This window comes from Panthera tigris, chromosome X, assembly GCF_018350195.1.
Source record: "Panthera tigris isolate Pti1 chromosome X, P.tigris_Pti1_mat1.1, whole genome shotgun sequence".
Classification (NCBI taxonomy): domain Eukaryota; kingdom Metazoa; phylum Chordata; class Mammalia; order Carnivora; family Felidae; genus Panthera; species Panthera tigris.
In genome coordinates this window covers 88,518,825-88,535,899 of record NC_056677.1, presented here as the reverse complement: position 1 = coordinate 88,535,899, position 17,075 = coordinate 88,518,825, and the positions used below count along the sequence as shown (strand labels likewise).

The following is a 17,075-nucleotide window of genomic DNA, read 5'->3' as shown; positions in this document are numbered from 1 at the left end:
TTCTATGAGGAAAAGGTACAGAGTACATTAAGGCACAAAAATGAAAATGCATTAAGAAGTTTGATAAATGAAGACTTAAAAGAAACTTACAAGTCCAGGAGGCCCAGTTGGGCCAATGTCACCTTTTTGGCCCTGTTCAATACAAGTGTAAAGTAGGTTAGTAAAAGTCATATGAAAACACTGATTTCCTTAAAAATGTAACAGATATCTAGGTTTCATGAAGACCCAGGAATCCATAATAAAATATCTCTAAGAGAAGTACTACTTGAGGTAATGAGACAATACTGAAATAAGCCTAGTCAGACCCGTGATGTTGTTTCAGATATACTAGCTATACAATTTTGACCAAATCAATTAACTTAACTGAAATAAGCCTAGTCAGACCCGTGATGTTGTTTCAGATTTACTAGCTATACAATTTTGACCAAATCAAGTAACTTAACTGACACATATACAGACCAGCCTTCTAAGGTTTTTCTAGATGCAACATCCTTTGATTTTAAGATTACTATTTTCTAGCAACTATAAATACTTTAGAAAGAAGATACTGAATAAAGAAATTGGTACCACTAGAATCAGTTAAAAGCATTATATTTTTTTACATCTAGCCTTGTTTCTTTTCATAAAACTTGTTGAAGGCATAAACTAGATGTCATTTCCATTAGTCACAGATATTTTAGAGCTGATGGACTTAGCTATTATCAGGAACAGCTAATAAATTATAACTGCTTTTGTGAGTTTGCTCTTAGAAACTAATGAAAGACAAATTCAGAAGCAAAACTGTTACTCTTAACCAGTAGCTACTACAGCATGAAAAACACAGTATATAATTGTTATTCTACTGGCCAAAACCCAAGGATAGATGTCTCTCTCACACCTCTCTTCTTGTTCTAGACTTGTTCATAGGAACTTTTCATCTATCTAAAAGCTCCTTTTAGTTTAAAGAGTTACTTTTTCCTATCACTTTATTTACTACTTGAAAAAAAAAACTTTTGTTCTCTGAGTATTTATTATCTTCCTTTATTCTAGCTGTGGTTCTCAGTCCAAGCTTCAAGTTGGATCTAGTTTAGAGATAAACCAACATTAAAATATGCACCCTCTGGGTACATTCAAGTTTGTAACACTTTTTCCTCCTTGCCTGCAGAACAAAGCTTTTCAGCACTAGTTTTCATATAAAGCAATTAGAGACCAGAGAGACTGGAAAACCGGATATTTTGTGATCTGCTATAAACAAGGGAAATGTGTGCTTCATATATTCTTTCAAGGTCACTTTTTTTCCAAAGTCACTTTTAAAATAAATAAATAAATAAATGACTTCAGTCAGGCTGTATAGCCAAATGGGAAAAAATGACAAAGAATTAGCCACAGACTTTCAGACAATAATTGCACAGAGAATTGAAATGTTTAGTGTAGACATTCTAAATTCACAGCTACAAGCCTTTTTAGTATGAGGACCTCACTAAAATAGTGCTGGATCCACTTTCTGGAGAACAAAAGTTTTGCTGATACATGCTCAAAATAAAGGCACCAACTTTTCACAATGTAAATGCTAAAGTTGAACAATTCTTCATGTATTTCCACGACATGAATTGTGATTTGTGGCAATGAACAAAAATTTAGAGGAAATGGTACAAAAGAAAAAGGAGCGATACCAAAAGATGAATAAGGAAGGTATGTTTTGAATACAAAAGCTAGTTATTTATAACTTTTTCATTTAGAACTCAACCTTGGCTTATATATATACACAATGGAGTATTACTTGGCAACCAAAAAGAATGAAATGTTGCCATTTGCAACAATATGGATGGAACTAGAGGGTATTATGCTAAGTGAAATTAGCCAGTCAGAGAAAGACAAGTATCATATGACTTCACAAACATGAGGAATTTAAGATACAAAACAGATGAACATAAGGGAAGGTAACAAAAAACAAGGAGGCGGACAAAACATAAGAGACTCTTAAATACAGAGAACAAACTGAGGGTTGCTGGAGGGGTTGTGGGTGGGGAGATGGGCTAAATGGGTAAGGGGCATTACGGAGGACACCTGCTGGGATGAGCACTAGGGGTTATACATAGGGGATGAATCACTGGAATCTACTCCTGCAATCATTATAGCACTATATGCTAACTAACTTGGATGTAAATTAAAACATAAATTAAAAACAAACAAACAAATAAATAAATGAACTCAACCTTGGCAGAGAACAGGATTATGTTAAGTGGAATAAAACCAGTCACTTCAAAGTATTAAAATTCTTACCTTTTCTCCATCCCTTCCTGGTTCACCAGGGGAACCAGGATCACCAGGTAAACCCTTTAAAACATAGAGGACAGAATGACATCAGCAAAAATGGTGAAGTAAGGATGTCCAAACATGCTCTCCTCCATAAAAGCAACAAAGAACACAGGCAAAAATGGTCAGAGTCAACTTTTTTAGAAGTCTAGAAATTAGCCAAAGGCTTGCAGCAATCCAGAAAGGTTTGTTGGGGAAAACAAAATGATTGAATCTTGGTAAGAGTACAGAGCTTTCTGGTATTTGAACCTGCTCTATTCCCATCACCCTTCTTCAGCTCCACACAGCCTTAAAAACCAACAGCTCACAATCAAGGTGAATACCAGCACCCTAGCAGCAAATGGAAGGGACAGAACTGGTTGGAGCACTTTCAAAGACCCACTGACAAAGAACTGTCATTATTTGACCTGTCTGGTGATTGTCTTTATTTGACCTGATTTGAGTTCTCCCAGGGAAAACAGAGAACATCTTTTCCCTGAAGATATCTGTGAAAATCAATCAGAGGTAATTACTAATCATGGCTGCCTAAAACATGAAACAAAGACCACAACTGTTCCCAAAAGCTAGGAACTAAGACCCCGAATTTACCTCCCATTAAACCATTTTATGTTAATTTGTGAATCTAGAGTTTATAAATTGAGGACTGCCTGTTTAGCAGAATCATCTGGACACTGATTTATCTGATTTTATTACTTCCAACTTCCAGTCTTGTTAAGAAGTATCCCTTTCTTTCAGAATGGTCTCCAAAATTTTATCAAATTTTGTCCTTGAAAACCTCTTTTAACATTACTGTAGATACTCTTGATACTGAGGTCGCTTGAAATAATGTTCCTGGACTTGCACATTTTTATTTTCCTCTTTAATTTATAGTAATTAGAATGATATGTAAAAAGTTTTATTGAAAAAACTTCTGTTCACACAAAATATCGTATGTGAATGTTTTAAGCAGCTTCATTCATAATGGCCCATACCAGAAACAACCAAAATATCCTCCAGTGAGTAAACAACCAAACTCCAGTGAGTAAACAACCAAACCTTGATACATCCCTACATTGAAATACTACTCAGCAATAAAGGGAATGAACTGTCGATATACAGTACCATGTATAATGCTATGTGAAAGAAACCTGATTCAAAAAGCTATATACAGTATGACTGCATTTAAATGAAATTCTGGAATAAGGAATATCACAGGGATGGAGAACAGATCAATTGCTGCCAGGGGCTTTTGGTGGTAGGTATGGGAGAAGACTACAAAAGAACATTGGGGGAACTTTTGAGGGTGATGTAACTGTTTTTTTTTATTATAAAGCTGGTTATACAATTATATGTGTTTGTCAAAACACACAGAACTATACACTGAAAATGGTTCATTTTACTGTATACAAGTTATAGCTCAATTAAAATATGAACAAAAATTCCTTTTTTAAAAAAGGAATTTTAAATTCATATTCAAAAGAGAAAGTATAATCTCAATTTCTGCTATTTCCAAACTCAAGCCTGTTTGCCATCCTGCTTCTCTACCACCACATACAAATGTTGCCATTTTAGGGGGTCAGGTGGGAGGATGGACCTTTATCTACTCACTGGAATTCCTGGCTGCCCATTCTCTCCATCTTTGCCCGGTTTACCCTATAAGAGTCAAAGACATGCAATAATATAAATTTGTTATTTAGGAAGTATGAGATTAAAGAACATAATAAGTTTTCTTTCTGCCTTAGACTATATATTAAGTAGACTCTTCAGATTTCAATACTATGATAAATAAATGACTATGTCAGTTGTGACATTTTGAGACAAAGAAAGTAGGATTTACGAGGAAAGAATAAAATTACACACGCACAAACACACATTTAAAATCTTTTGTAAAGAGTATTAATAGTCGTAACACTTACTCGTTTGCCAGGCTCTCCTTGCTCACCCTTCTCACCTTTCACACCACCTGGAGGACCCTGTACACAGAAAAGTAGTTTTACACAGGTTCGTGGAGTGCTATGTATCAATACCAATTTACATTAAATGACTCTAAAGAATTTTAGGCTACTTACTGGAGGACCACGTATCCCTGGAGGTCCAGGAGGCCCTCGGTCACCAGGAAGTCCCTATGCAGTAATAGGGGAAAGGAAAATAACATTAATACTAGAGCTAGCTAAAAACACTTTTAACAAGCTGAACAATGGACTCATGTAGTATAACCAAAGATAACAGGATGTTTCTAATTCAAAGTTGAAATTTTCTAGGCAAAAGAACCTGAGCCATCTTTGCTTACCTCAGTTAATTTCTAATGTGTGCACAAGCCAAGTTTTTAGATAAATAAAAAGACAACACTTAAAATGAAATTATTAATGGTACATTTTATAAAAAGCAAGAATACCCATAACCAGTCAATATAGGAGCTATATAACACACATCCACTTTGGCAGAGAATTAAATGACCCGATCCATACTGATGGCAGAGTTTCAGTGAATCTGTTCTTTATTAGCATTTAAGTGAAACAACAATGTACACACTTTGTTCAAGGGTTGGCCACTATACTATAAATGATTTGTATGATCCCATCTACACTAGTAGATACAAGGTATCAGATAATTATTTCTAAACACAACAAGGGTTTATACAGTAACACTATATTTGTCATCTAAGACAATGATGGTCTACCTTACCATGACCTAATTTCATACACAAATGCATTACCCATAATAGCCAAAAATGCAAATGATCCAAATGTCCATCAACTGATGATGCATAAACAAAATGTGGAATATTCACACAAGGGAATATTATTGAGCCACAAAAAGAAATGAACTACTGATATATGCTACAATAAGAATGAACCCTCAAACAAAGTAGAAGCCAGACACAAGATCATGTATTGTATGATTCCATGTATGTGAAGTGATCAGAATAGGTAAATCTACAGAGCCAAAAAGCAGATTAGCAGTTGCCTAGGGCTGAGAGTTTGGAGGGAAATGAAGAGTGACAATAAATAGGAATGGGGTCTTGTAGGGGGTGGTTGAGGAGAATGTTCTAGGATTATATTGTAGTGACAGTTTCACTACCCTGTGAATATACAAAAAAAATGTAACGGTACACTTTAAATAGGTGAATTGTGTGGTATGTAAATTATATCTCAATGAAGCTCTTTAAAAATTTTAATTATCTCAAATTCTTATTTTTAAAATACCTTCACATATATAACTATATTCCAGCTTATAATGCATTTTAATGGAAAGCCACTTTTATAGCAAAATGTTCATTGGTTTCCTGTCTACATACTCACCTGATCTCCTTTCTGAAACTCTACATCAATTGGTCTTTTCTGTTCACTGATCTGTCCAGGTGGCCCAGGGGGGCCCTGAAGGCCTTGCTCACCCTGTTTGCAAGATTTAATAAGAAAGTAATATTTCATAATTTACACAGACAATAATACAAAACGTAAGCTAAGTCAGTGGCAAGAAGAAAAAAGACAAGTTCAAATGATGAGGAAAGGAGAAAACTGAGGGCTGAATAATCAACTTTTTCCTTTACTCACCTTTTCACCCTTGGGTCCTTGGAAATTTAAGCCCATATTCCCCTGAAGAGAGACATTTTAGTTTAAAATCTCATTGACAATAACAAAAAGAATTCATACCAAATAAAAAATGTAAAGAAAAAGAAAATTACCTTTGGTCCTGGAAGTCCTGGTGGGCCAGGAGGGCCCTAAGAATAGTAGACACAGAAAAAGAGAAACAGGATATACATTTATTAAAAATTATTTGGCTTCAAAAAATTATTTGTTTTCATAAAAAGTGAGGACTTAAAATGCCCTTCAAAATAGTATCTTCTTGTTTTATTCTCACATTTAAATTGATTTTACCAATCTAGATGAATGTGGAGACTTCCTGTACCAGTATACAAGTAGGCAGAGGAAGAAATGCAAGGATGAGTAGAGGCAGAGGGGCAACACCAGTGCCAAAAATCAATACAAAAGTTAATCTCAACAAACATATCAAATTTCTCATATCAGAATTATAGGTAAATGTAGGTGTTACAAGGCAATTAACTCTCTAGTTCTAAAAAGCATGTGTTTCCCTTTTTTAGTTCTGTCTCATTTTTATGTGACCTGACTTTGTATATCTGAGAATGTTTCAAGGCTTGAAAAGTTAGATAAGCATTTGTTTGCCCAAGTATATCACCTCTTGATCTCAATGGATCCATTTATTTACATATTGGACCCTGGTGGCATTTCTAAGACTTTGCTTCACCTGTTGAATCAGGGTTAACTGAAGGAACATTCAGGAGTGCAGAGTGCATCAGTTACATAGCCACAAGAGTTGGGGAAACTCAAGATGTAATAATACTCGTAGGGTTTACTGATGTTGTAACAATGGAGTCAGGAAAAAGTGCCATAGTCCAGGGTCTCATGCATTGCAGGGTGTCTACAACTAAAATAAACTAAACAAAAGGGTTTACTAATTCTCCCCAATATATTTCCAGCAAAGCAGAAATCACAATCTTTTCTGGCAGATTCTCTTAGTATTTACCAAATACTATTTCCTTCATTCAAGAATAGAGGACCAATTGTCACAAGCAAAATTGTACAATCTATAAAGAGATAATGAAAACTGTCACTTAAATATATGGGACATGAGAGATAGAGTGGCACATGAGAAATAACTTTGACTGAAGTACAATTTTCTTGCCCTTTTAAGAGGGCAGTAGCAAAGCTCTAAGTCCAAAGCCTGACTCGAATGAAATCTAAGTATTGCAGGGGCAAAAATACTCAGAATTTAATTACAGGAAAAAACATGAGTGACCATTGAGGTAGTAAAGTAAGAGAACTGGTTGCATACTCAAGGTCTTTACAAGTTGTTGCTTCTTTCCTGAGGTGCACAAATCCTTATCCCACTGCAAAATGATCCACTATCCTCACCAATCCTGTTTAGTCCCAGGCCCCTTAGAAACAAGAGCCAATATTTTTTTGGGGGGAATACCTGTTTTTTGTTCCTCTTAAACTGAAAACTGCAGATGGAAGAAACATGTTTCATCAAGTGACTAGAGAATTGCCTGAGAAGACTTAATGAAATGGCCAGAATCAGCTTCAGCACTGACACATCAAGAGGTAACCAACAAGATATTTTATTTTAAATCTTTCCTTTTGTGTACCTCATTTTTCTCCATCTAGAAAATGGAACTATTACTTAGCACATATATTGTTCACCATAACATTGTAAAATAACCTGTAAATAAAATATATATATATATTATAAGCATTGACAATGCATTGTACTTTCAAGTAACAGAAACAATATTAGTATTCCTATAAGAAGTTTTTTTAAAGTAGGAGAAATGAAATTCCAGAAGCAAACTTACCGTCAAACCTGGTGGTCCTGGGGGACCAAATGGCCCTGGTAAACCAGTGGGACCAGCTGGGCCCTGTTATAAAGGAAGTGAAGAAAAGGATGAAAAAAAAAACCTCTCATTATATCACACAAAGAACTACACTAAATGAGATTTATACTTAAAGAACTGCCACAAATTGCTTATACAATTCTACAATTCTGCAGTATTATAAGCAGAATTTTAAAATGTATAAGAATAAAAGGATTAACTACAAAGAAATTCAACTAAACAGAATGGATGCAACTTTTAGAAAAATTGTTTTACAGTGGTAGATAACAAATATAGGACAAATACACTGTAAGGAAGTTTTACAAAATAAAGTGATAAAGATGGGCATTTACTGGGGTTTTTATGCTAGAAATGGGAAAGGAAGGGCTACCAGTTTCAAGGTAGCTTCTCTATTTTAAAGGAAAAAATAACTATGTATTTACCCAAAGAAAATGAAAACACTAATTTGAAAAGGTATATGCACCCCCATATTTACTGAAGCATTATTTATAATAGCCAATATATGGAAATAACCCCTGTCCATCTATAGATGAATGGATAAAGAAGATGTGGTACACACACACACACACACACACACACACACACAGAGGAATACTCCTCAGTCATAAAAGGAACGAAATCTTGCCATTTGCAACAACACTGATAGATCTACAGGGTATAATGCTAAGTAAATAAGTCAGTCAGAGAAAGATAAATACCATAGGATTTCAGTCATATGTGGAATTTAAGGAACAAAACAAAGAAAAGAGATAAACAAAAAGGCAGAGTCTTAAATAAAGAGAACTGGTGGTGCCAGAGGGGAGGTACATGGGGTGATGGGCGAAATAAGTGAAGGGGATTAAGAGAACACTTATTGATTGTGGTAAGTACTGAGTAATGTACAGTTGAATCATTATATTGTACAGCTGGAACTAATATAACACTGTATGTTAATAAATATTTTTAATAATAAATTTAAAAAAATTAAAGATTTTTAAAAGATGCAAAAAATTAAATTAAATTAAATTAAAAATAAATAAGATTGAATACAAGAAAGGAAGGCAGAATAACTGGAACAACAGATAAGGGAATGATGTAACTATTGTGGAACACAATTTGGCATCTTGCAAAGCTGAAAATTTGACTTCAGTGAACTCCAGCAATTCTATATCTAGGTGTAAATCCTGGATTATTCTGTAATTAAAAAAAATCCCAAAACAACCAAATATTCAACAATAGGAGGCTGGAGAAACAAACTGTAGTATATTCACACAATGGAATGTTATAGGGAAGTAAAACTGAATGAACTATAGTCACAAACAGTAATATGGATGTATCTTAACATATCAAATAGAAAAAGTTGGAGAAAACTACATAAATTTTATATTATTTTCAAGCAAAATTAAACACTCTTGCTTAGAGATATACATATATAAAATAAAACTATCTTTAAGAAGTAATAGAAAACTCAAAATGGTACTTATGTCTTAATAGAATGCAGAAGGATGTGAGTCCCAAGGGAACCACAGGCTGATTCACAATTATTTGAAATGTTCTAGCTCTCAAATGCTATTTTGGGATCATAGGTGTTCATTTGGTAGTTATGGTTCATAACATACATATATTTTGCATGTATTCTGCTGCATTTTCAAATATTACATAACAAAAAATTATAAGAAATAAAGGGCAACACTGAGAGTTCTTAACAGCACATGGATGGGTGATGTCAAGCATGGAATGAGATGGCAGTTACTGAAAAAAGTGCCCAACATTACATCTTAGTAATCAAATATTAGAAAATACTGATTATTTTGGCAAAGGGATCAATCCTTGTGAAATACAAACCTCAAGAAATTGACTACCTGATCTATAAATACTTGAAAAATATTGTTATTTCTATGCGTGTTATCTATAGGCTAAAATAACTTATTTTCTTAAAATTATGCTTGATGTTCACTATGCATAAATTTTATTCCTTCAGGCTTCAAAACATGTTCATGTGTTATGCATAACTAATAGTGTTACAAATGATGTCTTTTAATATCGCAAATGGGAGACCTATGATTTGTATTTTCAATCAGGCCATTTACAATTATCAGGACTACCCCTACTACTTACTGATCCTCACAGCACAAGAATAAGAATACAGAAGCCTATTTCCGCTGCCAAACCCAAAAACAAAAATTTCCATGGAAACCGGATAGAAAGATAAAATAACGAAACAGTCCTTTATAAAACTCTCCCTGGTCTAGATTGCTTTCATTTTCAGGTATGAGGTATATGCGATGTCTATCAAACTTCAGATGATGATTTCTGTAACTAAAACAGAGGGTACTAAAGGCTGAAGAGGAAAAACTGATGCTGTGATTGTATTTAATCAGTAAAGAAGAAAATCACTGGATGCTTACTTGTATTCCAGGAGGACCTGGATATCCTGGATTACCCTTTGGTCCTGGCAGCGATGACATAATTATACTACCTGGTTCTCCCTGAAAGAAATTATCAATGGAAGTTGTAAGTAACAGTTACAACACATGAAAACTGGCAAAAGCACAAAAAACGATCTGAGAATTAAATCTGTCACATAAATGTCCTGAGGATTAGGTGATCTCAGTAATTAACATGAATAAATTTACCTTTTAAAGACAAATGGGAAAGTGGCCAAAATACACTGAAGTACAATCGATTTATTAAGAGCCTGTGATACCTTCAGTTACTCATTCATTACAAAAACGTTTATTAAATATTAACATTTGCCAAGAATTGTGTTAGGCTCTGGATACTCAGTAGAGAAGGAGACAAACAAGACCTCTGTCCTCATGTTGCTAACAATATACTGGAGAAATGCAGACCATAACATGTAAACAAATAAGATGACAAAATGTTCTGTTATAGACTATGAAGAAAAAACATGGTACATGATAAAGAAATAGTGGAGGACTAAAATGAATTGCTAATTATGTGACCTGATAGAGGTGCTAATTATTGTTACAATGGCAATCATGATATATAAAGGTATCACATTAACATGTTGTATACCTTAAATGTATACAGTGTTATGTGTCAAATATATTTCAATTAAAAAAAGAAACAGTGATGGAAATCAATTTGGGTAGTCAAAACAAGGGCAATCTGTGAAGGCAACATACAGGCAGAGATGTAAAGGATAACGAGTCAGCCAGGTGAAAATGGGTAAGAGTACTAGGTAGTTTAAGAAGCATGTGTAAAGGACCCCAAACGTGAAGAGTTTGCTACATTCAAATAACTTAATGCAGACCCGTGTGATGAGCAAGCCCAGGGAAAAGTGGTTTAAAGAGAAGTCTGGTTATGTAGGCAGGGACCAGAATACGCAGGTCTTACAGGCCATGGAGAGGAATGTGGACTTTATCTCAGAGACAGTGGGAAGCCCTGTGAGATTAAACTATTGATTTATGTTTTTAAAAGATCATTCTTGACTACTATATATAGAATAAGTCAGGCTGGGAGGTGACGGGATAGTAGCGGGAAAAAAAAAAAAAAGACTAATTAAGAAGAAGCTATTGCAAGAGTCCAGATGAGACATTATGGTTAGTCTGGTGGCAGTGAGGATGGAGAAAAGTGGATGAATTTAAGATATATGTTATTTATTTATTTATTTATTCATTCATTTATTTATTTATTTATTGAGAAAGAAAGAGAGAGGGAGGGAGGGAGAGAGCGCTCAAGCAAGGAAGAGACAGAGGGAGAGGGAGAGGGAGAGGGAGAGGGAGAGGGAGAGGGAGAGGGAGAGGGAGAGGGAGAGGGAGAGGGAGGGAGAGAATTTTAGGCAGGCCCCATGCCCAGTGTGGAGCCCAACGTGGGGCTCAATCTCACAACCATGAGATCCATGAGATCATGACCTGAGCTGAAATCAAAAGTTGGATGCTAAACCGACTGAGCCACTCAGGCACCCCAAGATATATTTTATAGGCCACATTAACAATATTTAGTGATAGAATGGAATGAGGAGGTGTGTGAAGTTGTAGGAGACGTAAATATTAACTCTCAGGTTTTGGGGGGGTCTAGGTCTACATTGAATGTGTTAATTTGAATGTCTCGGGGATATCTGAGTAGAAGTCAGGGATGCAGTTTAATACATGCATCCAACTCCGAAGAAAAGTCTATTTTAGACTTACTATCCAGTAGCTGGGTAGTAAATAATACCATGAACATTAAGAATATTGCTAGGCATAGACGAACGTGTCAGAATTGTGTCCTGATACCTGCTGCATAGAATAAAATGAGCTTTTATAGAAGACTGTGTGATGACCAGAGAGACACAGAAGCAAAATCACAAAAAGGTAGTGTCACAGAAGTCAGGGGAAAAGAGCATTTCTAAAGGGAGCAAATGGTCAACTGTATCAAAAGGTAATGGGAATTGAAAGATCAGAAAAGAAATCTGAGTCTTATATACACGTTTACAAGTATAACAGCACACAGAAAATACTTAAAGCCATGGGAACAAAGGAGATTACTTAAGGGTAGCTTGTGTGTACCTGCACAACTTCTAGAAACATCCATTTTAAGACAGAAGTCAGAGACATTATCTGATTGAAGTTGTAGGCTTTTCATATATTTTATTCAAAATGTTTACTTTCCTAGCATGGAATGCTTACCTTCATACCTGGGATCCCAGGAGGTCCCTATTATTAAAAAGAAAAGGACTGTTTTATACATATGAGAGGGGATCGAGCAAAAGAACATACTACTTTCCAAATAGTCAGTTGAGTAGATTACTGTAGGGTCATTCTAAGTACAAAGTATCTTAGAGATGACATTTATATGAAATACAATGGAATCCTTACATTTACCCAGCACAGAGCTATACTACCAACTTTTTTTTCCTAAAAATCTTCTTATAGTTTACTAGTTTAAAATGTACTAACTTTGCTCCACATGAACACACTGAGCTCACTTTCTACCCTTCTGATTCTTCTGTCAATTCCTGTGTTCATTATAATCCTAAATTTTATAACTTACTGGAGGACCCTGTAAACCAGGAAAACCGGGACTGCCTGGAAATCCACGTTCTCCCTAGAAGGAGTTAAAAAGAAAGAGTAATGGAGGAACAAGAAACAAAACATAACTATACCAACAAACAATGTCTTACTAAAAAGATTTCGGTTAAAAGGCATTTTGAAACATGCCAGATTGCCAAAAATTCATTAGCCTTCTCTTTCCAATTACTTCAGTATCAACTGCCCATATCAATTCAACCTTCTAAGATACTTTTATCCCTACTCATCAATCCCAATCAGAAATAAAGAAAAAGATCTTCTACCCTAGTCATTTTCTTCTGACAAATCCATTTTGAGACAATCACACCACAGATTCCTGGTCATCATCACATTTAATAGTTAATGATTTATCTCAATTTCCTGCCCATGTATTATATAGATCTTTATTTTAACTGCCCCATTGCATTATTCTTTTATTGTAAACTATTTCAAATTATTTTTGTAAAGAGGAAAAGATGGTAAGAGAGAATGCCATTAATATCACCAAGAGGACAATAATAGCAATAGTTCTAGCAATTGCAGGTCATTATGTTTTCTAGGCATCCAATTTTTCTCACTCGCTATTGTAAAGTACTAATATACACATTTGGTTTAGAAAACAAAAGCTAAAATTGCTGTAGAAGAACCCCAATGCAACCTCCTTTCTAATACCTACATGCCATGGTAATCCTAAAGACATCTTTGTCAGAGGCTTAAAAGAGCAAAATTATTACAGCTCTGTGCCTTTGAGTTATTGTCCAGTACTCCTCTCTCCATCACTTTTTACATATGGAAAAAATCGGCCCAGAGAGAAAGGAAGTGGCCTGCCTATCAAGTTTAGAAGACAGAAAACCAAAGAACCCATATATTCTGATTCCATCTCTAGAGCTCATTCTATTAGTTACATAGTAAAGAATATTAAAAAAAAACCATTTAATCTTAAAGTATACATAATGAATCCATCTAGAACATTTTTTGCTCACATAATTGGGGGCCTCAAACACAAAGTAATCATGAGATCTGCTAAGGTGCTGCTTTACAAAAAAAAGAAAAAGATCCCTTTAATCACATAGCATACTATATACATTGTTGACACATTGGTCTTCAAATTTACAACTTTGGCTAGTGGTTTGTTGCTCAAGGCAGGCTGGCAAGCAAACAAACAAATAACCATAATAGACACAAGAATGCAGCCCATTTTAACAGCAATGTTCCATGCAAACTAGCTCCATGCAGGTAAGTTTGTCCCAGCTGAAATGAAGAACACAAGTAAGCCTCACAAATCCAAAATAAAAAATTTATTATTGTTGTTATTATTATTATTATTGGCTATTATTATTGTTATTGTTGTTAATTGTTGGTGGTAGTGTTGGTAAGGGTCACATGATCTGAAGAAAAGTTGGAGGTAAAAATAACTTTATTGCCTTCAAGTATATGCTACAATAATTATCACAAAATATAGCCTTCATGATACAAAATAGTTTGTTCAAGTTATTTTAAATATGTACCCTATATAAAATCTAACACATGCCATTAGCTACAAAATCTAGGATATTTCATGAACAGTTCCATAAAGTATCATGTGCAGAATGGAAAATGCTGAAAGGATATACAGAAAATAATAACATATTGCATTAATATATAGGAAAAGGAAAAAAGTGAGCGAATAAGATGTAAACTATCAAAAAAAGCAAATTTTCCTCATTGTTTTTCCTTGCTATCACTTTATGATAAACCCAAACAGCTGATGAAACACAAGAAAAATGGGTCATGAAAAAATGTTTTATCATATGTAAAGTTTTATTTTTCTTTTTAAATTGTTAAATTCATCATTTTTGCCGACAGGGAAGAATTTCTGTTTTCATACTAATAGTTTATAGTAAAAACTGATGTGCTGTATTATAGGTAGATTTTTAGGATTTTTCTTAGGGATGTTATTAGGCAAGGTCAAAAAAATGTTTTAAACATGAATTTTTGAGAACTTACATTGTACCTAGTTTTTAAAAAAGGCAAAGCTAATGAATGACATTTACAAGTATTACTCTTAACAACTGATATAATATTTGAAACATATATATCCTAATTCCTTTTTAACTCTCACCCTACTTTACACTAAAGTCAAAACAGGATTCAATAAAATAACTTTCAATCCAATGCAATATCACAGCTGAATACACGTGTTTAAAGAATTACTGATGTTGTAATATATTGAAAATGTTAACTCAGAACATATCCTATGTATGTATGTTCTAGACCTGTAGCTACTATATCACCAACATTCTTCACATTGATTTCTTCAAATTTTAAAATCTATTTTTATAAAGCATATTGCCTAAGATTAAGTTGAAGAAATCTCACCTTGGTTCCATTGCATCCTGGGATACCTTGAGGTCCTGGGGCTCCATCATGGCCTGGCATTCCCTTTGAAAAGAGATATAAACACATGTATAATATTTCTTTTAGATTACTTTTTAAGGAATCTTCAATTAAGAAGCCAAATTCTACTTACAGGAAGACCTGGTGTCCCTGGAAATCCAGGAAGTCCAGGAGGACCCTATAATTAGAAATAAATTCCTTGAACCAAACAACAATCAGTAAGAGTAAAATTATATTCTACCCAAAGGAATTATAAAAATTACATTTAGAATAGCAATGGACAAATGTGTCTCATTGATAATTAACATTCACTCTTGCTATAGAAAAAAAGGTCAACTCCTACACGTGTTTAAAAGTCTCTTTTATAGGAAACTATAGAAGCAACTCCTATTTGAGGGAGCATTGTCTTCATTGCACTTAGCAGGAGCAGACAAATTAGTGGAATAAATGTCTTTTCTAAAAGATAAAGCAGTTCTGCCAGGTTGGTGATGAATACTGAATTTAGCAGGGGATGGGTAAGTGGCAAATATATCTGCTCCTGAGAGTATCAATGTGATCACTCCAAAAATTCTTCAATCAAATTTACCTGACAGAATTGGCAAAAATACAAGTTTGACAATATTCTCTGTAGGTGAGGCTCTGGGAAAAGGTACTCTTATACACAGCTAATGGGATTCAAACACCACGGAGAGAAATTTGAAGTATCTAGCAAAATTACACATTTTTACCCTTTGAAGCAACCCATTTCTAAGAACCTATCCAAAGGTACACTAGAAATTAGGAAAAAAAATCAGAATTGAAAGGTTATTGACTGCAACACTGTTATAACTGAAGTTCGGAAATGACCATATAACCATAATTATAGCTAAACACTAGAAACGATAGGGACATAACTAAATAAATTATGGTACGTCCACATGTTAACCAATGCAGCTTTTAAAAAGAATGAGAAAAATCTATGTACACTGAAATGTGTAGTTATCTCCAGGACATAATATTAAATAAAAGAAACGAAGTATAAGTAGTGTATAGAATATGCTACATTTTTATGAGAAGGATGGTGGCACAAAACAATGAAAAGATGTACCAAAAATAGTAAAAATGATTACCTGTGGGGGAAAGAGGAAAAAGGGGATGGCAAGAATGGGTGGGAAGCATCTCTGATTATACCACTGTTAAACAGCAATGTAAATATTTTAAATAATTAAAGGTAAAAATTTAGAAGAGGTAGAAATATTATTAAAAATTGAAAACAAACTGAAACCGGTGAACCTAATATAAACCAAGTTGTTGACATAAACCATACAAAGAAAAAATTACTTTAAGTGCCTCTAAAACATATTTTGACTACACTTTCTTAGTGAAATTAGTCCATTCAAAGAGGAAAAAAGAACAGCAAAGAAATAATTAATGGCATTTAAAAATCCTATTATTACTATTAAAATTGAAATTGCTATTTTGTTCACTTGCAAATTGCTATTTTGAAGCTATCATAGGTATATTGTAGGATAAAGAAAATAACAAATTATACTAATGCTATTAGGAACCAAGATTTTCATCACAGGGAGGGAAAGGTGGTGAAGTGAGGGAGAGTAAGTATACAAATCTCTTTTCATTTTAAATTTCAATTGGAAGTAATAATATAAGCTCATGATATTTTTCTCTTTAAAAATACATATTTCCTAATTTTGTCAACTGAAAAGACATCAAATCAACTGACCATCAGTAACCATGAAAACCCCTAACACCAGATGGTAGCATCTAAATCACATCTTTCACTAAAGAAGAACCTAGTATCAGATATATGGTCACTTTCAGATTTGGAGAGTAAATGTACAACATAAGCCTGAAGAATCTTGTGTCAGAGAGCAAGGAAATTATCAAAGGTCAATAGAGTTTGTCAACAGGACACAGGAAAGGGGCCAGCCAACTTAAAGGGGCTCCCACAGGCCAAAGATCGGAGATTTTGGCTTCAAAAATAATAATGAGTAAAATTGATTTAACCACATAAATTCCAC

At 34.3% G+C, this 17,075-nt stretch overlaps 1 protein-coding gene across 3 annotated transcripts in view; it reads right to left on the bottom strand.

Annotated features, from left to right (window-relative positions):
- Positions 1 to 17,075, bottom strand: part of COL4A5 (collagen type IV alpha 5 chain) — a 236,354-nt gene that overhangs the window by 96,632 nt on the left and 122,647 nt on the right. For all 3 annotated transcript variants that reach the window (XM_042974017.1, XM_042974018.1, XM_042974019.1), the window contains exons 5-18: positions 15,191 to 15,235; positions 15,040 to 15,102; positions 12,665 to 12,718; positions 12,301 to 12,327; positions 10,075 to 10,155; positions 7,649 to 7,711; positions 5,960 to 5,995; positions 5,829 to 5,870; positions 5,577 to 5,669; positions 4,344 to 4,397; positions 4,191 to 4,247; positions 3,883 to 3,927; positions 2,263 to 2,316; positions 91 to 132 (exon numbers count right to left, since the gene is read on the bottom strand). In XM_042974017.1, the coding sequence (XP_042829951.1) occupies positions 91 to 132; positions 2,263 to 2,316; positions 3,883 to 3,927; positions 4,191 to 4,247; positions 4,344 to 4,397; positions 5,577 to 5,669; positions 5,829 to 5,870; positions 5,960 to 5,995; positions 7,649 to 7,711; positions 10,075 to 10,155; positions 12,301 to 12,327; positions 12,665 to 12,718; positions 15,040 to 15,102; positions 15,191 to 15,235 (756 nt within the window). The remainder of the gene's footprint in view (positions 1 to 90; positions 133 to 2,262; positions 2,317 to 3,882; positions 3,928 to 4,190; positions 4,248 to 4,343; positions 4,398 to 5,576; positions 5,670 to 5,828; positions 5,871 to 5,959; positions 5,996 to 7,648; positions 7,712 to 10,074; positions 10,156 to 12,300; positions 12,328 to 12,664; positions 12,719 to 15,039; positions 15,103 to 15,190; positions 15,236 to 17,075) is intronic.